This window comes from Charadrius vociferus, unplaced genomic scaffold (assembly GCF_000708025.1).
Source record: "Charadrius vociferus isolate BGI_N301 unplaced genomic scaffold, ASM70802v2 scaffold39, whole genome shotgun sequence".
Taxonomy (NCBI): Eukaryota; Metazoa; Chordata; class Aves; order Charadriiformes; family Charadriidae; genus Charadrius; species Charadrius vociferus.
This window is the reverse complement of record NW_009650188.1, coordinates 5,465,875-5,487,801: the sequence shown is the minus strand read 5'-3', so window position 1 is coordinate 5,487,801 and position 21,927 is coordinate 5,465,875. Positions and strand designations below refer to the sequence as shown.

Genomic DNA, 21,927 nt, shown 5'->3' with positions numbered 1-21,927 from the left:
TGTCACCAGTGTGCGCCGGCCCCGCAGCCCCATCGCACCGGGTGCCGGGCGGGAGGGAGGCGGTCCCCAGCCGCCATCCCGCCCTTTACCTTCCACCCAGCGCGTCCACCCTCCCTCCAACCCTCCGCCTCCGACGGAAAGGCGGTTCTAAATTAGCATACAGCGCAGTGCACGCTGGGTAGCACCGGCGGCTCACCCTGACCTAAAGCAGATAGAGAAGTGAGTCTATATATATGGCTCAAGGATAGTATGGCAGCGTCCGGGGGAAGCTCACCACCGAGGCCACCTACTGGGTGTCCGTCACCCAACGCTCCGCCTCGGGGAAGGTCTGAGGGAAGGGCCGCCGGCGGCTCTAGCAGAGCCCCGCCCGCGAGGGGGCGGGTGAGCCACCAGCAAGGGGGGGCGCCGTGTATGCATGGGCCGGCCTGGGCAGGAGAAGCCGCGGGCGGAGTCAGAAGGGGGGGCACCGCCTTCCCCCGCTGCACATAAGCCCCGGCGGATGCTCGTGGCCCCGCGGTGCTTTGGGACAGACTCACGGCCGGCAATCGTTGAGTTCAATGGGTGAGGTGGGGCATCGCCCTACAACCCAATTCAGACTACTCTCCCCCGGACACCCTTTTAGTGTTATTTTTTTTTAATAATCCAATTATTATGACTTTAAACCCCACCCAACACCCACAAAGTGCTGGGCAGAGGTTGGGCCCGCGGCCCCGGACGACGCACTCTGCCCCCCCACCCCTTCCAAAAAAACCACAACCACCACTTCAGTTAAAAACTTTCCACAAATGGTCACCACTGTTGGTTTCTGCCACACACATCCCTTCCCCTCCCCTCTCTCCGTTCACAGCAGGTTGGGGTAGCGGCGCTGGGAAAGCAGTCTGGTTTGGTTGGGTCGAGAAGCAGCGGCGAGCTGGGGAAAGGGAGAAATATGGTGTAAGGGAAGGTCGTGCCTCAAAATGTGGAGCCCCACTGTCTTCAGGATGCAGCCACAAGCATCCCCCGCCGTTTCCCTTCTCCATCACCACCACTCCCCCCCCATCGCCGTCCTCCCCCCAATTTATTTTCTTATAAACACCAAATTCTTATATTCGGGGCTGGTATTCCCTATATACACCCACCCACAGCAGATTGCAAGCTATCTGACATCACCCCAAAAGCCAGGCGCCATCCCCAGCCCTACCCAGCAACACCCCAGGAGGATGCTCTCACCTGAGAGACCTGGACAGGGTTGAAGAGAGGGACTGTCCCCACCGCCAGGGGAGATTCTTGGAAGCCGGTCTGGAAGGGGTGAAGGGAGAGAAACTTAACAGCCACCCCCTGATTTCAGAGCCACCCCGAGCAGAGAGGTGTTCTGGACCCCCCCGTCACACACAAACACATCTCTCTCCTCTCCTCACCTGCTCTCCTGTTGACTCCCCACCATCTGCATCCCATGAGCCTTTCATCTCAACAGACACTGGAGTAATAGGAAAGGTATTTTCACCTTGCATTGCCCCTGGGGCATGCAACCAAAAAAAAAAAAAAAACCAATTTAAAATTAAAAGGACCAGCTTCTAACAGGCTGGCAGGGAGAGGGGCGAAGGCACACACACAGCATTTACCAGGATTTCTGGACAGAGGCTGAGCCAACAGGTTTGTCCCAGCTGTGAGAGGAGCGTCAAGTGGGGATGGCGACGTCCGTTCCTGAAACCACATCCACCCATTTAGAGCAGAAGCTCCTTGCATGGTGAGAAGACCTCTGCACCAGATACCACCCCACACTTCCGGGGGTACCGCTCTGCACCCATCCTGCTGGAGAGGTACCCCAAGAGCTACAAGCACCTAAGCTAAGGGGGAGTACAGGGTCAGGGGAAGCAACCCCTGTCACAAAGTTAAACCACCTGGAGAGCTCAAAATGAAGCAGGAGGCCAGACACCAAGCCTGTGCACAGTGTTAAGGGGCCACCAGGGCCCATGGGTCCCCCTTTGTTCCTCATCTACTGCTAGTTTGGGAAGAATATCCCAAAATTTCCTGCTCCAGGACTGTAGGTCGTTATCGACCAGAAGGAAACTTCCAGGGGAGGATCTCGCTCCAACATATGCCTCCAAGCCCGCCATTGGCCTGCAGTCGGGGATGTGACACCCTGGGAACTCAGCCAGGACTGGGATGACCACACCTGACTGCTTCCCCCTCTCTGCTGCTTCGTTGTCTCTGCTGCGCTTCCAATTAGAGGTTTTCCTTCCCTTCATCTCCTAAAACCTGCCCGAGCGGTGCTGCTCGCAGCTGCTGCTTTCCGCTCCGGCGGAGGGCAAGCAATCCCTGCAGAGTTTGCCAAGTGCTCGGAGGACCTCCCGGATCAAAGAGGCTTTATAAATTTACAATTATTATTAATTAAGGATTCACTTCCAAGCTAAAAGGGCTCCCAGTCCCACTCTGTCCCCATACAGAGTGGCTACGGCCATGAAGAGCTGTGCGATGGCACAGTCCAGCCACCTGCATGAGGACAGAGGGAGAAACTGTGGGTGAAGGGGGAGATCCGTCACCTGTCCCCATGGCTGTTGCCCTGGGTGTCACCCGGGGACAGGACAGCCTTTCGTCCCCTACCTGCAGCTCTGGTGTGGGGAAGTCCGGGGCTGTCTCAGATGCAGCTTTGGGAGATGTTTCCTTGGTGGGCTTTGACCGAAACCAGCCAAACCACCTGAATCCAGAGCTCTGGGAAATGGAGGTTGTCACAGTCAGTGGAAATGGGTGAGAAGGGGAGGATGCCACGGCTACCCAAATGTTCTCCCATGCTGGCTGGGAGCGGGCACCATTTTGCCCAGGGCAGGGCAGGCACGGCAGGCATCAGGGACAGGCAAGCTCAGAGCACAAGGCTTCACATCAGTTCTGGCATGCTCACCTTATTCTCACCCGCCTTCACTGCCTCTGCTGGTGCAGTCTCTTCGGTGGCATCTTCAGCTGCACTCTCTGATGAAGGTTGGCTGTCATCACCCAAGGAGACAGTGGAGCTCTCTGAGATGGTCCGAGCCCTTGCCTTTAGCTCCTCCTACCATTGGGGATTGGAGCTGCCACTTGGTGTTCCCAGAGGAGCCACCGCAAGCATGATCAGAGCATCCCTGGGACTTCTCCATGCCAGGCTTAACGGATAGCATCCCCAGGAACCCCCGTGCATCCCTTACACAGCAGATGGGGAGGGATAGCATCGTCAGTGGAGTGCAGTGGCCCCAGAGGTAGGAGGCTGGAGAGGGCTACCCTAACCTGTCAGATTCCCGAGAGGGCAGCTGGCACCATGATGGGGGCTTTCCATGTGAGTTAAGTGCGTAGAAGGATGAGCTAGCGAGTCCCAGATTCCCCCAGGGCCCTCAATGGGATGGTCTCCCTGATCCCTCTGACTCACCTGCTCTGCTGGGAGGGACGTCTGCACCCCTCCAGGGGCCAGCGGAGCACCCCAAGGTTCCCCAGCTTCTCCTACGGAACAAACGGAAGGACACAGTCAAGGTTTAGCACAAGGAGCTCCTGCCATGTTGAGGTATTTTCAGTGTTTCTATCATCCCACCCCAGAGCAAGGCCGCGTGGCCAAGATGTCCACCCCAAGAGATGCAAAAGACCATTCTGGACCCTGTCCCTGTCCATCCCAGCAGCAGGGAGTCAGCCACAAGGCTGCACTGGTGCATCTCAAAAACATGTCTAGTGCTGCTGGACGTGAAGCTGGTCTTCCCATCTGGCAGGGAAGTGGCAGCACTGCCACCGACCCACAGTTGGCCTCCCTTGCTGCTTCGGGCAAGGTCTTCCAAAAATGAAGACCCACCGGCCCAGGGCAGGTGATGGACACAGCTTGCGTACATGGCACCAGGGCAAGTGTGGCTCCACATCTAGGTGAGGTTGGAGGGAAACAAGACGCTTGGTGAAGGCAGCACTGGCAGGGAGCAGCGTCTGAAGTGACACACCTGCCGTAGGGGATCACAGTTCCCCCAACGGACAACCCGTCCCACTGCTTGTAACTGGGGACAGGAATTTTTGCAGGGAAACAAGGCTGGAGGACTTACCTGCTGTTGACACCACCTGCGGAGGGGCCTCAGCAAAAACCCCTCCCAAAGGGGTGGCCATCTCTGGGCTGAGCGCGGGCGGCTGCAGCTCTTGCCGAACACCGAGCAGTGGCGATGCTGTGACCGGAGCAGGTGTCGGCGGCTGGAGAGACACATCCTCATAGGAGCTGAGTTCCTGGGGTGGCATGGGCTGGTCATACTGGTAGCCTTCGCTCTGTGGAAGCTCATGGCCAGGCTCTCCATCTGAAAAAAGAAACAAAAAAATCCCAAAACAACAAAACAAAAAAAAAGAACACAAACCCCACACCTCAGGAGTTTACTCCAGTGTTTATAATTTCATTGCGCTGTTGCACAGAATTCTCCCCTTTTCCATTATACATCAGCGGAAACCAGGGGGGTGAGGAGCGATCCCGGGCACCATGCACAGGCGAGGAAGGAGGTAGGGCACAGCGGGGCAGCAGGGACCTTTCAGAGGCTTCAAGGAAGGTGACCTATGAAAGGCAGGGGGGAAACCTCCCAGGAACGTGCCTGAGGCTGCAAACGAACTCGGAAGGGGAATGCCATGGAAGCGAAGAGATCAAGCATGAGCAGCACGTGCCCAGCAGTTCAAAAGAGCCCGGGGCCTCCAGCCTTTTCTTCCACTCCTGCTGCACACCCTGAGCAGGAAAGAAAATTCACCAGGAAGCCTCAGCCTTTTTTTACAGGAGTGCCCATGGTTGAGTTTCTTGCTTTAGGCAGATTTATTCAGGGTTGGATTTTTTGTTTGAAAGGGGAGTTGAGCAAGTGGAGTTTGTTTTATTTAACATATACACACACACCACTCCTCTGTCTGATGTTAGACATGATGCAGGCAGCGCACTGCTGTTGGTTCTAAGTGTGTGTCCTGCTTTTTCCAGCTCTGCAGCCTCTGGCCAGAAACGTGCTGGGCAGTAAGAAGTTTCTCTCCCATCGCCGTGAGACGTGGCCAGGCAGGACCCAGACCCCACGGGCCTGAGACTGGGGACAGGCTATAGCACCTCTTGGATGCGGTGCTACCAAGCCCTTTGCTTTGCTGGTTGGCATCTCCGCCAGCCTGCTCATGGTTGGCTTCACATCTGCAAGATGCTCCTGCCTGGCCTGGAGATGCTTGAGATCCACAGGGAGAAGGATGGATGCTCTACTCCATGCTGCCTGACAGGCTTAGCTGGAAAAAGTCAGGGAGGACAGCCCAGGCTATAAGGATGGAGAGTGAGATTGCTGTGACCATGTGGATCCCAGCTTGGCACCTTGATTCAGGCTCTGCCTTTCCAAGATGGATGAATTCAGCACCAAGCCAGCTTTATCTGCACTCAGGTCCCTCAGAGGGCAGCTCTGTATGGCTTTCTCAATAAACAAAAGGGCCAAGCATCGAGAAAGTGAGCTTCAGAGACCCCATGGAGCAGACCTGGCTGCTCAGTGAAGCCATCCCATCACACCTGCTACTTTTTTTCCAGGGAAGGATGATCATAGCCTCAGCCCTGATAGCAGCAGAAAGCAATCAGGATTGATGATCCTTTTTACTGCCTGGGAGAGCTCTTTGAAGAGGAATTTGGCAGCAGCAGGGAAAGCTGATAGGAAGAAACGGCTTGGAGGAATTTGTCATGTTTTATCCTGTCTGCACCAGCCTTTACTCTCCACCCATCGGTGTTGGCATTCCCAGCAGAAAGCTAGATCTGAGCAGCAGCAAGGAGCAGCGGGCTGTGCCGGGGCATCCTGCTGATAGAGGTGGCTGTGAAGCAACACCGATGGGTCACCTGCTCCTGACTTCTCCTGCATGGGATATCCCAATGGACACACTGCCCAGCTAGGGAAGGAAAGGTCTCCAGCCGTTCCCTTGACAGTCACCTACGGGAGGCTCATGTCCCTCATCTTGATGTCTCTTGACCCCCCGGGTGGACTGTCACTGGAGGGAACGCTTAGGGTCACCAAGAGGCAAAGCAAAGGGATGAAAGAGGCAGCAGGGAAGGGGAAATGCTGGGGCTTCTCCAACAGGCCTGCTGCAGCCCACCACACAGAGGGACGAGCTCCTTCCCAAATCTTTTGCTCCGCAAGTGTGAAATCTCCTTAGTTCAGCTCCAGTTTGCATCCTCAAAGGACTGCCTAGGAACGGGGCCACCTCCCCTGAGGCTCAGCCAGGAGACACGTGTTTCATCCAGCCACCCGGCCCTAGCTCCCCTTCTCCTCCCACAGCACCCACGGGGACTCCCGAAGCTGCGGTAATGAGGTCCAGTTACTGAGACTTCCTATGAAGGGCACAAGCATCAAGCCCTCTGGTTGCAGCCCATTTTTGGCAGCCCCATGCCGGAGGGATGTATCCAGGCAGGAGGGAAATTTTGAGCTCTGGGGTAATGTAAGGAGCAAGGAGCAGCTGCTGAGAAATGCTCTGGAGAGCAGGGAGCTGCACAACTTCACATGCAGAAAAGCTCGCTGCGGCAACCGCAACCTGCTGCTTCATTTTCTTTACCTGCCCTTGATGCAGCAGCCCAGGAGAGCCCTGGCTGAGCAGGTGCCACCTCTGGCGGGAGGTCATCTTCCACCTACAAGGAGTCAGAGGGAAAACATTTTAAAACAGATGGGAAAAGGAATGACACAGGGCAAAGACTAAGGAAACCACAAAGCCAATGCAAAGGAAAGCGTGGTGCTCGTGGGTCTGGGGCTCACAACCCACCCCAGGCTGTGGCAGCCCAAGTTACAGGTGAGACCCATACCAGCACGGTCACGGCTCTTCCCCAGCAAGTGAAGGGGGCTGCAGCACCGCTGCCCTTCTGAGAGTAGGCAGGAGGGGAAATTGGAGACAGAAAAGGGCACAAAGCCAAAAGCAGACATGAAACCTGAACAAAGATCCAAGGACCAGATGACAGTTAAGGGACTGGAGAGCCGATGTCTGCAAGGTGATGCCCCGCTAAGCGTCCTCTGCAATATCCTCACCGCAAGAAGAGATCATCATTCACACACCAGCCCCTGACTTCCCTCCTTGAGGCATGACAAGGAGCGTTTGCCCCCTGGGAAGCTCTTCAGCCCTCACTGCTCACACCCGCAGGTGTTGCAACTGGTGAGGCGCTGAAGCTGCAGGGCAAACAGCAGAGACCACATCTCTGAGCTCACAAGCCAAGGGGAAAGGCACCTGGGTAACAACAGCCTTCGAACCTCTGTACCTGTCCCCTTGGATCCAGGGTAGAGGAGGAAGATGCTTCCGCAGACAAACTACAACGCAGACCCGCTGCCCCCCAGCATCCCCAGTCCTCCTTACCTCCCACTCCCGGCAGCAGGCTCGGAGCTGTACCAGCCAGTCGGGCTCCAGCGTCTGGTCCTGTTCCGGCATCTCCAGGAGCAGCGGGTCGGAGAGCTTCAGCCGCTCGGCTAGCTGCAGAGCCAGGAAGGCAACAGGGCTCATCACACATCTCAGCTTCAGAGGGGAGAGACCAACCCTCACAGCAATTGCACATGGCTGGGGATGCAGGCCCGGGGAAAAATAGCACCAGAGCTGCACTTCATAATATGGGGGTTAAGGTGACACCAGCCTCTTGCGCAACATTTATTCCCTCTCCTGCATTGCTGCGGAGGGGTGCTGGCCCATCCCATGCCCCGCAGAGAGGGGCTACCCTCCCAGCAGGGCTATCTCTGCAGTCATGTCCAAGTACCGATGTCAAAGATGCTCTTCACATCAGAGAGGCAGGTAACTATTATCATCCTTTTCTCCTCCGAGGTAAATGAGCACCTTTAATCCCACTTGACAGCTAGTCCAGGGCACCAGTGGGTTTGCAGGAACCCCCAGCAGAAGCTCTGGGAACAGCCCAGCTCCCAGGGCTGTGCACCAGCCCTGTACCTGCCCCACGAGGATGGATGGGAGCCGGTAGGGTTTGAGCTAAGTGTTCACCCGGCCATTTCCTCACCCGGCTTTGCGACAAGCATTACCATCACTAATAACCCCAAAGAAAACAAATACAGGGCTGAGGGGGACCCTCTGAGGTTACTCGATCCATTTGCCAATGCTCAAGAAAATCCTGCGTGCCCACACCAGCTCATGCAGCCTGTGTTTGTCTGATTTGCACTTACAAATCTCCAAGGAGAAGATTTCACAGCCTCCCAGGCCTGTCCTGATGCTTAATGTCCTTAGAGCTAAAGAGTTTTTTCTTAATATCTAAGTGAAATCTTCCCTGCTGCAAATTAAGCCTCCGGATTCCTGCTCCTGCGGAAGCTGTGGGGACAGTCAGGCACCATCCCCTGAAAGGCAGCCTCCTGTGCGCCAGAGGGCTGTTATCACATCCCCCATAGCCCTTCCTCCCCCAGCATATCTTGTCTGGAAAAAAATAACCCCGAGGCCTTCTTCAGAGGTCATTTACCCCTCAGTCTCTTATCACCCCTGCTCTTCTCTTCTGCACTTGCTCCAATTTGGCCCCGTTGCTGAGTGCAGCATCCCAAATGGGCCACAGTGCCCCAGCTGAGACCCCTGAGATCCGAGCATGGGGGGATTTATCACCTCCTTGTCTCACACATGCCGTTCTTGTTCTCACAGCCCAGAATAACATTATAACATTGGATTATTTTTTTCTTTTTCGCAACAGCATCCTGTTATGCTGCTGCTCGGTATTTTTTCCATGCTCCACTATCTCCCCCAGGTCCCTCTCTGCTGTATTGCTGCCGCATGTTTAATTTCTCCTGCAAGAGAGGTGTCCATGCCACCATGCCTGCAGCCGTCTCAAGGACATGGGGCTCCAGCTACTGTCAACGGAGCAAGAGGCTCTTCTGTGGTGACCCAACCCACCAGCCCAGGGTGCGATGGAGGGCTCCCTGCACAGCTGAATCAATCTGGACAAATTGCTTAGACAAGGATCCAGTTTTAAGACAGCTGGATGAGGGGAGATGACACTCACCTACAGCACCACTTTTCAAGCCTTTACTGAATTTTCTCTTACTGGTATCGACCCACTTCTTGGGAATTTATCAAGCTTCCTCCCAGCTCCTTTGCACTGATTTATGTACCACACTTTGCTACTAGGCTGCCTCATCAAGGGCCACCAAAAGCCATCCAGAGGTGACTTGGCAGCTCAGTCACCCTCCACAGCCACACAGGTCTCAGCTATCCAACCCCACCCCACACCAGCCCATATCAGCTGTTTCTTCCTGTTCCCAAAGTCGTTCAAAATAGTCTAAACCAACACAAAATACACTTCCCACCTCCAGGAGGTTACAGTGAGACATGACCCACGCAGCTGGAGCCTGGCTCAGGACAGGGCCAGCCACAACAAGCAGCGTAACCCAGCCAGAAGCTTGTAGTACCAGAACCCACCATCCTGTCTCTTTGCAAACACACGTGTTCATCCTAAATCGATTGCAGGAAAGAGGAAATTATAAGCATGATTACTCCTAAACGGGGGGAATGTTTAATCCAAAAGCTAATGTGCACTTTGATCCAATATTAATGAACCAGCACCTGGTTGTATATCGTTCCCAGCTTCAAAAGAGGGGAAGTCTTAATCAAACACTAATGTGTATCATAATTTGTAACACAGTCTAAAACATCAAAGACAAGAGTGTCTACGAATGCACTAGTTTTTCAGATGAAAGTGTTTTCTCCCAGGAGAAGCATTATCCCCAACAGAACGGTAGATCTGAGAGGCTGTTAGACAGTAAATAGGTTTTGACAATGGGGTGGGGGACTGTGCCAGCCGAGTTTTGGGCAATTTCTACAGCACCTGCTTCAGATAGGCATGCCTGCTGCCCCTCATCTTACAGCAAAACAGCTTTTCTTTCCTTCCCGATGGAGAAAGGCTTTGAGCAGTCTCAGTACTGCCTCAGTGATGTATGTGGAGTGGGCAGACCTGCTCTCCTGAGAGCGCAACCTACTCAGAGGACCTGGGACACTTTGCTTCTCCCCTCCCTGCCCCAGCACCCCACTCACGAAGTGGAGGAGCTGGGCTCAGGGCTACAAGCTGGGACATGCTCCTCTTCACTGTCACCCCAAAAGAGCCCCTGGCAGGTAAATGCAACTGTGGGATGATGTGCTGGAAGGGAAATGTCAAACACTCACACTTCAGCTTCTTAAGTCTGTTCCATTTAGCAGTTCAAAAAGCCCCTCCAGAATAGAAAACATCCTTTGCTTCCAAATAACTCTGCTCCTACTTGGCAGTCAACACAATTCCTTTGTTTGCTACCCTAAATCCATGGGTATTAGAGACCCTGCGGAGGCGTTGGCTTTGCCGTGCTCAGAACATGCCAGGCAGCAATACGTGGGGGGACTACTCAGAGCTGCCAAGCACCCCCGGCCATGGGGAAACCCCGAGGATGCTTCCCACCTCACTGGGTTGTGAATGGTTACCACCCTGCCAAGGATGCAGGGGAGTACGAAACTCACCTTCATCACTTGCTGGGCCAGGACAGGGTGACTGGCTGGATCGTGGGCAAGGACCGCAGTGGCAATCTGCTCACAGTATTGCAGAGCCTGGGCTGGGAGCCCATAGTCAGCCAGGCGAGAGGCGTAGAGGAGCTTGTACACCTTGGGAGAGGGAAGCAGAGCAGACGTAGGTGAGTGAAGAGACGCTTGTGCCCACAGGTCCCCTTTGCCCTGTTGCTGGTACATCATCTCAGCGTGACTCAGAGCACCCTGGGGTATGGGTGTCATCACCCAGAGGTCACCTGCAACCTGGGGACACCCCACCCATCACCATGAGGCAGCACAGCCATGGGCCTCAAACCATAGTGCTGTTGCAAGGCCAGCCCACCATCTTCATTTATCCATCTGATTTGTGCAGCGCCCGAGGCAGCAGCAGCAGCAGCCAGGTGCTTATTTGCAATATGAAAAGACTATCCATTACCCAGGGAGCAGGAGAGGAGCCAGATCTGAGCAAGCACCAGTCAAACACACCATGCCCCAAAACCTGCCCCAAACCCTGCCCTGGAGGAGCCCTCAGCCGGGGCAACCTCCCCATCGCTCCCAAAGCCCAGGGAGGGGCCAAGCCCTGGAGAGCAGCCTGAATCCCTGGCTTCAGGAGGATGATTGCATGTTTTGGGGCAGGTCTGAGCTGCTACACCAGATGTGCTTGTGCATCTCTGCTACCTGGAAGGGGAGCAGGAAGAATTTGGGTTGTCGTAGCTGCTGGCAGTACTCAAAGATTTCCATCCGCTGGATGACCTCCGTCCTGGCAAACTGGGCGAACGCCTGACTGCAGAGTAGAGGGATAGGTTCAGCAAGCGGGAGCAGAGTCCTCTCCCCAGACAGCCCCACATACAGATTCACAGCTCCACCACTGTGCCAGCCTGCAGCTGGAGAGGCCCAGAGCAAAGCTCACATTAAGAGCAGTAAAAACCAACAACCGGGAATTGCTTTTGCGTAAAAGTGAGATCCCAGAGATGGAGAGAAGGTAGAACATGTCACTCTGGCAAGAGCACCGCCTCCTGGGCTCGCTTACCGGTGGCTGCTGCCCAGCAGAGCCATGCGGTCTGCCTTCACCCCAAAGTAACCGAAAGGAATATCTGCCATCAAGTAGCAGAAATGAGCTGCTTCGACGGCTCCCCTGCCAGCTGGATGGGAAGAAAAAAAGGCAAACACTTAGTCCTAAGAAAGAGGTCACCATGTGGTCAGCATGGCACAAAAATCCAAACCCAACCTCCACAATTTTCTTCCCTGTCCATGCAGACCCTGATCCCTCCCTTCTCCCTGTTTTCCCCCAGTTGCTGCTTTCTGTACCTAGGAGGGGGTTTCAGTTCAGCGGTGGGACCAGGGGAGACTCAGCAGGGTCCAGCTCCAGCTTCAACTCTGCAAGGTGCCATTACTGGCATGAAATCCCCGAGAGTCCCTGCCACCGGGAGCAAGTCTCAGTCCCTGCAGTTACATATGCCCTCTCTGGGTCCATCCGCTCCTGGTGTCCCCAGAACAGCTAATGGATGTGCCTGAGCCTGACTCATCTGCCAGCATGAAGGGCAGCAGGATCCATCAACGCCTCATCCCTGCCACTGCACAGACACTACAGCTCTGGGGGTACATGTGTGCACACCCCATCTCAGCACCAATGTACATCCAACCCAGCAGGGATATGCATGGTGACATTGTGGCTGTTGACCCACTATTACAAGACAGCAGGAACATAACTGCTCACAATGGCCTCAGCTCACCCAAAGTGTCTCCCATGGTGACGATGGCTCGGTGGTTCAGGTCCGTGTCTCCAGCCTTGTTGGACAACATCACAGCCAGGTGGGGCCTCCAGTCTCCCCAGGTGGCATCCCCGCAGCACTGGAGGGAGACAAGAGGAGGGAGAAAGTGAGTAGACATAGTCACCACAAAGTGGGTGTCACAGGCAAGGTGACAGCACAGGGGTACATGTGCCAGGGCCAGCTTCTTGCTCACGGACCAGCGCTGCCTGAGGGATCCTTCCTGACATGAGCTGGAAGAGGGTCTGCAGGGGGTCATTGGTGGCCAGTGTGCTGGTGAACCTGTGAGGAAACAGCAGACATAGGGCTGCCATGCTGGGACCCCAAAACTTCATTCACCTGCAAGGAGACATCCCAAACGTCCCAGGAAAGCAGTGGCCTGAGGGGCTTCCCGGAGAAGGCAGAAAGGATCATCAACCCACCAGGCTGATGATCTGCATTACCTTCAGAGCAGGCAAGTCTCCAGGACAATGCTGGATAAAACCTCCTTAAAAGGATTCAGGTTGCACAAGACAGAAAATTTCTGCTTAAGTCTCCCTGAAGGGATAAACCCAATCCAGACTAAATCCATTAATTCCAACAGAAAGTATTCATACGAAGGGGATGAACAGCTCAGACCAAGCTGGATCACGGTGAAGATGGCTCAACTGATGGCTGCCTTTGCTAGGGCAGCAAGGGCAAAGCCAAAGAGTCAGAATAAATCGACCTCGCATCTGCAGGAAATGGCTTTCCTTCTGTTTTCCTGCCCCCACTTGGTTTCTCCTGTCCATCAGAAAGCCCGAAGGACTCAGGCTCATTCAGATTGATGCCCCCTCTCCACTTTGCTGCCTCTGAAAAGGTCCAGCTGAAATCAATGTTGGTTGTTTTGTGGGTTTTTTTCAGTATGCTGGGGCTGAGGGCAAAACCATCCACAGAGCATTGTACCTTGCTTTAGCTTCTCCAACTTACCCAGTGAGCACCCAGCTATAGGTCCGAGGGTCCATCTTGCTGGAAAGGAAGAGGGCATGGCCCCACAGCTGGTTTCTCATGGCCCAGACAAGAGCATCCTGCAGCCAAGGTGGAGGAGAAAAACAGTTTGCACCAATTCTGTTTTTCCCTGCCCTCCTCTGCTGCCAGGGGACCCTCTGCTCCCCAGCTCAGAGAAGAGACACAATAACTGCTCTGGCTTTAACTAATACCCTCCAAATACTCTTCCATGTTCTCAAAGGCCCCTTTATCTTTTTACTTTCCACAATAACAACTCAGATCTTCATAGCAATACTTTCTTTCCCAGATTTCCAGGTCTGTGCTGCCTGTTAGCTGTCAATGCCACCACCATGGGATTCCAGCTTGGCCACCCAAGCTTCTCTGTATCCAACCCTCCTCTCTTCCTGTGCCTTTGGTATCCCTTGAGGTCACATAACTGCAACTAAACCCACAGTAAAGGCTAGTAAAAGCCTCTGCATCTTGTTTTCACTTAGGGCCCCATCCCAATACCGAGTGGTGGGAAATCACTACCATAAGCCCTGTTGTACAAACACAACTTGAAGGGTTGATCCCACAGCCTCTGATCCCAATGCACCTCTTGACCACTCTTCCTTTCAAAACCTGCCTGAAGAGGCCAAAGGGGACAAGAAAAAAAAGTCAGCACTGTCCTGGATCCCACTCACCACTTACTTTCTTCCTGCCATAGTAGAGGAGCTTGGTGAACTTCTCCACTATCTGGGCCTGCGTCTCCACGACAGGAGGGACCTCTCCCGTGATGAGGTCCAGTGTTCCCGGCTGTCGCGACATCCACTCATCATCCGTCAGGCCAATCAGGTTTGCCGCAGGGTTTTGCCTCTTGTACTTCTCTTGGCGCTTGCAGTCTTGCATCAGCAGCTCAGCTGTGTCCGAGCCCACCATGGACTGCGAAAGGGAACAGGAGAAGGGAGGCCCTTGGAGGCTGCCCCATGAGCAAAGACTGACGGCACTTCCAGTCTGACACCCTTACAAGTGTATCCTCATCCTAGCACATCTCCCAGCCTTGGTGACAAGCATGCAGTTTTAGAAGGCAAGGGATTCAGCACAACTAGCAAGACCTTCACAGTACTCACTCTGAAGATCTTATTTATCTGTTTCCAACAAGCAGCCACAGATTAGATTGGGTCGATTTCATTGGGTTAAGGGAGTAATCCCCTTTTAAGCGTAAGTGCTGGCTCCTTGATGAAGGGGGCACCAGCCCCTTTCATAGCTGCTACAGCATTGGGTTGTTGGTAGTTCACAAGGATGAAAAGCAATCACCGTGAAGGGTTTGCTCCAAATACGCAGGCGGTATCAAACTAATTGATAGTACTATGGGAATGGGATGGTTTTAAAATACCTCCCCCCTGAAAACAGCAACTGGATCAAGAGACACCTAAGGGGCATATAACTTGTCTTACTTCTAAGATCAAAAGGGTCAGAACCTTCCACAGGACACCTACCCCATTCTGCCGGCAGAGGAGGACCAGGAGTTTCCAGAGAAGAGATGAATCTCTGCCTCTCTGTGTTGAAAGATCACAGCTCGTAGCTATCTTCTGTTGGCAAAATGTCATCACATCCACCTTGTGCAGATCTTCCCTACAGCAGCAAAGAAAGGCATCAAAAGAAACCCAAGGCAAAGCAATCTAGGACATCAGTCAGACTCAAAGCGTCCCCAGGTTCACTGATGGGGATGCCAAAGCTTCAAAGTGAGAGATGGAGCAGAGAAGATCCCCAGTGCCAGTGACCACACACCACATTGGCCACACTAAGCTCAAATACGCTTAAATTTTATCATTATGATGACTTTTTGCAAATTTCTGTGTTTCAGGGATGCAGAATGCATCTCAAATCCTCTCTCTGCGCTCCTAATAATATTTTCATCCATCCATCTGCAAAGAACCTCAGTTTTGCTTTGCTGCGCTGCTGTTACATCCTCGGATGTCTGAGGCTGCAGGAGCAGGCACACATACAGGCAGTATCTTTTATTTAACTGGCATAGTGCAGGGAGAAAGACACGCTTGTGACCACATAAACCCTTTGGGTCTGAAACACAAGGAGGAACCTTTAAGCTACACACAAGTCAGGCAGAACTGCTATCTTACAATAAAATAATCAGACATTTGAAAAGAAAGGGCAGCTGAGACACAAGATCAGCCAGGGCAGAGGGACTGGGGATGGAGATGCTGATCCTGACTCAATTACACCAGCATATCATATGGAGATTCCTAATGACCCCTTCAGCACAAGAGGTAACCTCCAGGTCTTCCACCCTGCTTCGGGGCATACACAGCTCTTTTGCTCAGTAAATGGTTTTCCTCCTTCTGCACACTCCTTTTCTCTCCCTGCTTTGGTTATGAGTGACCAGAAGACATGCCACTGTAACCAGTATGATAGAGACAACCTGATGCAATGTGCCATGATTCATCCTCAGGCTCATACTGGATGAAAGTGCATGCTGGGTCTGCCCCTGCCGTGCTCAACAGTCTCAGGGGACAAAAAACTTAGGCAAAGCTAAACCCCAGGTTGACCCAGGGCTTTAGACATCCAAAGAGATCTTACAAAAAATTTTCTGGGACATAAGTACAGAATAAGGTCAGACATACAAACCACACTAAATCCACACCCTATAAATATTCAAAAAACCCATCTCCCACAACCCAAACCAACCCACACCGCAGCAAAGGGGCTGGGCTCCCAATCTGAACTCAGACTTGGCCTTTGCAGATATCTCAAAACCATGGGGACCATAAAGTCTGCCTTGAGCTCATGTTTCCTTCCAAAGGAGAGGTTCTCCCAGGCCACCCACGCCAGCACAGCAAGGAGGACACAGCTCCTGGACCTGCCAGTGTGGCATACCTGGCCAGGGGCCCCGGGAAGGCCTGTAGCTCCTGCAGCTCTTTCATGTCATGAAGGATTACCTAAAAAAACAAGAGAAAATATAGCAGTTGGACTCCAGCAATCAGGCCAGCTCCAGCTGGGTTAGCTGAAAGTCAGCGCCTTGGCCGAGGGTTCAACACTGCTGGTGAACACATTCTCTGTGCTGTCTTAAGGTAAGCCCAGAGCATAGGCCCTAAACCATCACTTGAACCCCAATGCTAAGATCCAGGAAAGAAAAGCCCATTGAGATGGCATTTGCCTCCGTTGGGAGGCAAAATAGGAGACAAATGCTGTGGTAGACCCAGGGGATGTACACAGCCTCTGTATTGGAGCACCTCAGAAAGGTGAGCAGATTTATCCTTCAGGGAGTTGTGGACCACATCTGTCCCGATCAGGAGGGATCACTGTGAATAGGTCACAGATTACAAGGGTTATGGAGCTGAAGGAGTGGGATGGAGGGCCCAAAGGCTGAAAGCAATGCCCAGGCACAGGCTGGCACGATCCAGTCTCAAGAGTCCATGTAGGCTGGAGACAAGACGGCAGCAGGGGATGGGAAGTCTGCTAAGGAGGCTGTTTGGGTGACAAACGGTGTTTGCATCCCTTGGGGGAAAAGGAGCCACTCCAGCAAGGGGACTGAGGGCAGTCTGGGGTGCCAGGCTGTGGCATACCTCTAGGCTGTGTAGCTCGACGTGGGCTAGCTGCCCCTCAGCAGGGCGGTGGGGACACACCAGCACCAGCTGGCCTCCGGCTCCAAAGCACACTGCCATGTGCGGCAGCGAGAACTTGAGGGGTACCACCGGGGCTGGGGTGGACACCATGGGCTCCCCTGCAATGACACACAGGCCAGCGTGAATTCCCTCACCCTGACCCCACACCACCTCCACTATGGAGGACATGACCAGGTCCCAACCTGACCCCCCAACTTAAGTAACCCTCCACTGACACCCCGTCCCACCATGCAAGAACTGTCCCCTAAAGCAGAAGGCACGCGCGGCAGCTCCTGCACCTACTAGAGCAGAGCCACCAGCCCATGCACCCACCCTGCAGCCCCCTAGTCATGCTGTGTGCTTGCACAACCTCCTCCAGGAAAGGACCAAGCTGCGAGACAGCAAATCTCCTAACGCCAGCCATTTATTTCCTTGCTCCCTGCTTCTCAGAGGGGGCCGGGGCAAGGGCCCCATCACACCTCACCTGCTTGTGCCAGGTTCCAGGTCCCTGAAAGCACGGGGTCATAGTGGTCGGCACCGTCACGGATGTACTGGCTGAGTTCGTAGCCGCTGGAGCTGAGTCCCGACTCACGGTACTGCAGGAGCAGGCTGGGCTGGCCCGAAGACTGCGAGGAAGGGAGAAAACAAACCTGGCTGAGAAACTAGGGACACCGCTGCTTTTCTGCTCCCAGGGCAGCGGGACAGGCTCTGCTGCTCCATAAAATTGCCCAGCAGGAACAGCACAGCTCATTCCCATCTGAGCAGCTCACTCTTTTCAGCATCTTAGGTTCATCGTGGCACATACCCTGGTCATACCCAATGGCTTTTAAAATAATTTACATCAGCCACCGCTCTAGCCCAAAGCTTTCCTAGCCCTAACACAGGCTCCCCAACACAGTCAGCAGACAGTGCTTGGCAATCCAAAAAAAGCTCTGTCCAGGAGCAAAACCACCAGAGCAACTTTGATTTGATCTTTTAATTTGCTCTTTGGCCAGAGTGATCACAAGCATGATGGAGCAGACCTTGGTGGACATAGCTGAAAATGACACACAGCTTCCTACTACCTAAGGAGGACGCAGGAGAGCATCCCACCAAGCCTGGATTTCTGTCCTGCTCTTGGTCCCGTGCAGGAGCAGTGTACAGCCCTATGCCTGGGGGAACAACAGCCCAGCAGATAAGGAGTTCATAAATACTAATAACCCACTATAATCATCCCCAGAGATGGTTAAGCACTGAGTGCAACATAGCAAAGCAGCCCTTTTCTCCTCAGCCTCTTTCCCAGCTGGAGGAGGGACACGTGGATTGCTCCCAAACTCTCTGGGAGATCTCCAAACCTTTTGTCCTCCATCCCAGCCCATCTTGAGGTTACCTCTCGGGGCTGGCCACTGGCCTCCCCTGATTCGCTTTCAAAGGTTTCTCCCCCTGCCCACTCGGACCGGGCAGCTGAGACGTGTCTCTCCTCAGAGGAGTCATAGGTCTGCGTCCTGCAGAAGGGAGCAAAAGGAGATGCCCTGAAGGTCAGAGATTTTTGGTACCAGCCACAAACCTGCTAATTTTGTAGCAGATGGTTGCATCAGATGATGCCCACACCCCCCACCCTTACCTGTCTTGCCCCGGGGGGGTCGTGGTGAGGTTGGGGTGGTAACCCCTGTAGTAATGCTGGTCCTGGTAATTGGTACTCTTGCCGTAAGGCTCTCCCTGTCTCAGGTCTGGAGGGAGAATCAAGATTTAGTGTTGCCCCTCCAGAGCAACAAGCCATAATGGAGTCGCAAAAGAAAAGCAATGAGTCAGACAATTTGCCATGCACACCCCATTTGCTTCCAAATTAACGCAGCAAGTTGGAAGTATAATAAAGCCCTCTATATGTTTGCCAACACAGCACTGATGTCCTTTCCTCTTTCCTCCCTCCCCTTTTCTTCAGCCCAGGAATTCCAGAAACAGCAAAAACAAGGCCCCAGCCACCCTGATCACACAGCACCATCAGCATCATTGAGTTCAGCCTGGAACCAGAAATGATGCAGGTTCTTAGCCATGCAGATCAAGATTAAACCTTCCCTTAGGTGCATCTAGTTCCTGCTCACGTCTCCCAAATGCAAACTCAGGGCAGTGCTGCATGGGGACAACAGCACCGATGGCCTGGGAGCATGGGCAGAAGCAAGCTCTGGAGATGTGCAAGCCCTGGGAGAACAATCCGTCCTAGAGAAAGTATTGCCTCTTCTGCAAGCAGCAAGTTGCCTCCATCCCCAAACCCAAAGCAGAAGCCCATACCTCTGTCATCCTGCCAGGCCACCGGCTGCCACTGGTGGCTTTGGTAGGCATAGTCAGCCCTGTAGCTGGCTGCTGGATACTGCCAGTGGGGGTCTTCATATCCTTGCCTGAAACAAAACAGAACACAACGTACTTAATCTGAGAAAGGGCACCACTGCAGTTTCTGGACCACATCTAGGGATAGACTCATGCCTGGACAGGATCTTTGGAGGCAGAAAGGGTGATGGAAACAAAGGCAGGTCTTCTGCCCAGGTGCCCTGCTCAGCAGTAGGGCCCGAAACAGGTCCAGCACTACGCCTGGAAGGAGCAGCAGGAGGTTTGGATACTTTCCCATCCCCATCTATGGGAAAGCTGTGCTCTGCAGTTTCAGGAGATCCCCAGTTTCAGCTTGATGGTGTGGACTTGTCATAGGGATCAACTTTCACCCACAATTTAGGAGAGGTCCCCCCCAAAGGCACCTTCTCCACCAAGTTCTGGAGCCGCCATGTTCACCGCACAGCTCAGTGCAGGTCTCCGCTTGCCCTGGAGCCCAGCCCCAGCCTAAGCTGCCTGCCCGACATCTACACACCATAACCCTTCACAATTTCCACAGCGATTTGGTCAGCCCCATGCAGCACCCCCCCTTCCCAGCGTGAGCATCACACAACCTCAGCACAAACCCCCATGTATCCACACCATAACTCACCAAGAGCAATAACTCAGGCAAATCAACCCAAATTTGCTGGAGTGCTTGAAGCTCGCTCAGCACCGAGAGCATCCTCTAGCCCACATTTTATCCTTCCACCCTCCGCTGTTTCAGCAGCTGAGCTTGCAAGCTCCCTTTTGCTCCTATATTACCATTTATATTTTTATTGTTCACCTTGCACTTAGTAAAAAAGAACTGCATTTAATCAAGCCTTCAAGAAAAATGCACCTTGGGACCGAGATGAAGCCTGTAAAATGGAAACCGCAGAAGTCACAGCTGTAGGAAGAAATCAGAGCTGCAACGGTTACGCAGCCTTAAATATAGAAGTCACCAGCTGCTTTAATAGCTGGACATCATCTAATCACGCACTGCCTCCTCGAGGCTGCTGGTGGCTTCCCCTATGCAGTTACTAGGGCAGGACCCGCGTTGCAAGCCCACGAGAGCAGTGAAATGGTCAAATCTTATTTTAAGAAGGTTTACAAGGGAGGGGCTCAGCACAAGCATCGCAAAGTTGGGCAGCTCTCACCTGGAGTATGGCCTGTTGGGGTAGCTGCTTTCATAGTACTCAGCCCGAGAAGCCGGTCTGCTGGTGTCTCTCCGGGGGTGGTGGCCCCCATCCCAGGGATGGCTGGGGAGGTGGCCCCCATCCCAGGAGCCGGGCCGAGGTGGGGGCCCTGTACGGAGGAGCTGTCGCCTGGGCTGCGGTGGGGGGCCACGGTGCACCTCTCCCCATGCCCCCCGGGCTACCTGCCTCTCCCAGGGCTGGGGCGGCCGGGCAGGGACCCAGGGGTCCATCACAAGCTTGCCAGCAAGATCCTCTCCGGTTTTGGGGCAGGAGGGGAGGTCCCAAATGGCTTTAGTGGCCTGCAAGCAATGAGATAAGTCACAGTGCGTTTGATCGGTGGCTTTTCACTCCCCTCAAAGCACCCCCCGCCATGAAACCAGTTGCCACCTACTCTCCGCTTTTGGCAGCCTGCTGGGAACCCAGTGTCCTTTCCAAAATGCCCAGAGTCAAGGAAAAGTCATCGCATCTGCCTAAACTTGAAGCTCCCATTAAAACACCAGGATGAAATGGTCATTTTTTGAAAGTAACAAGCATACAGCTCTTGCCAGAGCAAGAGGTAGCACCCAGGTAGCATTCTCCTGCACCCCCAAGCCAGCCCTGCAAAGCACCACCACTCACAGCCTCCCCGAGCAGGTGAGAAATCAGCTTCACCTCTGTGACAAGGCAGTGAAACCCCATTTTATAGGCGGTAGGGGAAGTGATATTGGCAAAGCTATGAGCAGGACGGGGAGAGTTATTCTCAAAGAAATGAGTAGGGACAGAGGCAGGGAGAAATGGAGCTTTGCTTATGTGAGCTATGAGATGGGGTGGAAACAGGGAATTTCCTCCGGCTTTTCAGCTCCAGCAAGAATATAGCAGTTTAAGCAGACACCAGATTTACTTATAACGGTCCCACACAGAAGACGACGACCTAAGGAGAGCCCAGGGCAACATGTGGGTAAAGCCCCAGCTGCTGGGAGGGGGGGAGATGCCACCCTCAAGCCCCCCACGTCCTCTTGCAGCATTGGTACACAAACTGCCCCCACAAAGGCTCACAAACCTCCCCAAAGCAGGCAGATGGCCAGACGCTGCCTGAACTACTTGTCACCCCTCTCACACTCAAAGTTTAAGGCATTTTGGGGTTGTTTCAGGGCTGGGGGAGGGCACACACTCAGGTCAGAACAGAGGCGGCTCACTTTGTGCCCCTTCTAGGCGCAATAAGGGTTAAATCCTCGCCCTAAATAGTCCCCGGCCACAAGCATCCAGACACCCATCATTTTGGACCCACCGACGGACCCCTTCATTTTTGGCCAGGGGTTCCCACCGCCATCCGCCCCCCCACGGCAGCCGCACACACCTGCTCGGAGGCCGCCGGGGCCCTTCTTCCGGTCCCCAGGCGCCGCTGCCAAAGTCCACTGCCACATGGGCCGCCGGCCGCCGTACAGGGCAAAGGGCAGCCACCGCTCCTCCACCCCAGACCGACTCCCTCGGCCGCTCACTTGGCTCCCGGGGGGGACAGGGGGTGTTTGCACTGCTGTTTGCATCCCTGAGGGTCACCTTCCCCATCGCTTGTGCCTTGTCTCACCCAAGAGGTGGAGCACGCAGCCCTCCAAGCTCAAAAAGGGCCAGATATTTCTCCTGCTTTTTGGTTTGGTTTGTTTTTTTTAATGC

At 54.0% G+C, this 21,927-nt stretch overlaps 1 protein-coding gene across 1 annotated transcript; it reads right to left on the bottom strand.

The window, feature by feature from the left end:
* Positions 1–841: 841 nt before the first annotated feature.
* Positions 842–21,822, bottom strand: SEC16B (SEC16 homolog B (S. cerevisiae)). Its single transcript, XM_009892941.1, has 27 exons — positions 21,545–21,822; positions 20,896–20,989; positions 20,239–20,576; positions 19,028–19,134; positions 18,363–18,468; positions 18,129–18,243; positions 17,244–17,373; positions 16,721–16,878; positions 16,032–16,093; positions 14,636–14,771; positions 13,848–14,078; positions 13,140–13,237; positions 12,392–12,473; positions 12,156–12,273; positions 11,453–11,564; positions 11,101–11,206; positions 10,399–10,539; positions 7,294–7,407; positions 6,508–6,580; positions 4,026–4,268; positions 3,377–3,447; positions 2,879–3,025; positions 2,584–2,691; positions 1,602–1,683; positions 1,398–1,495; positions 1,210–1,278; positions 842–910 (listed from the first exon to the last, which is right to left on the bottom strand). Exons 1-27 carry the CDS (start codon positions 21,820–21,822, stop codon positions 842–844), a joined length of 3,486 nt encoding a protein of 1,161 aa, XP_009891243.1.
* Between the last annotated feature and the right edge of the window lie 105 nt (positions 21,823–21,927).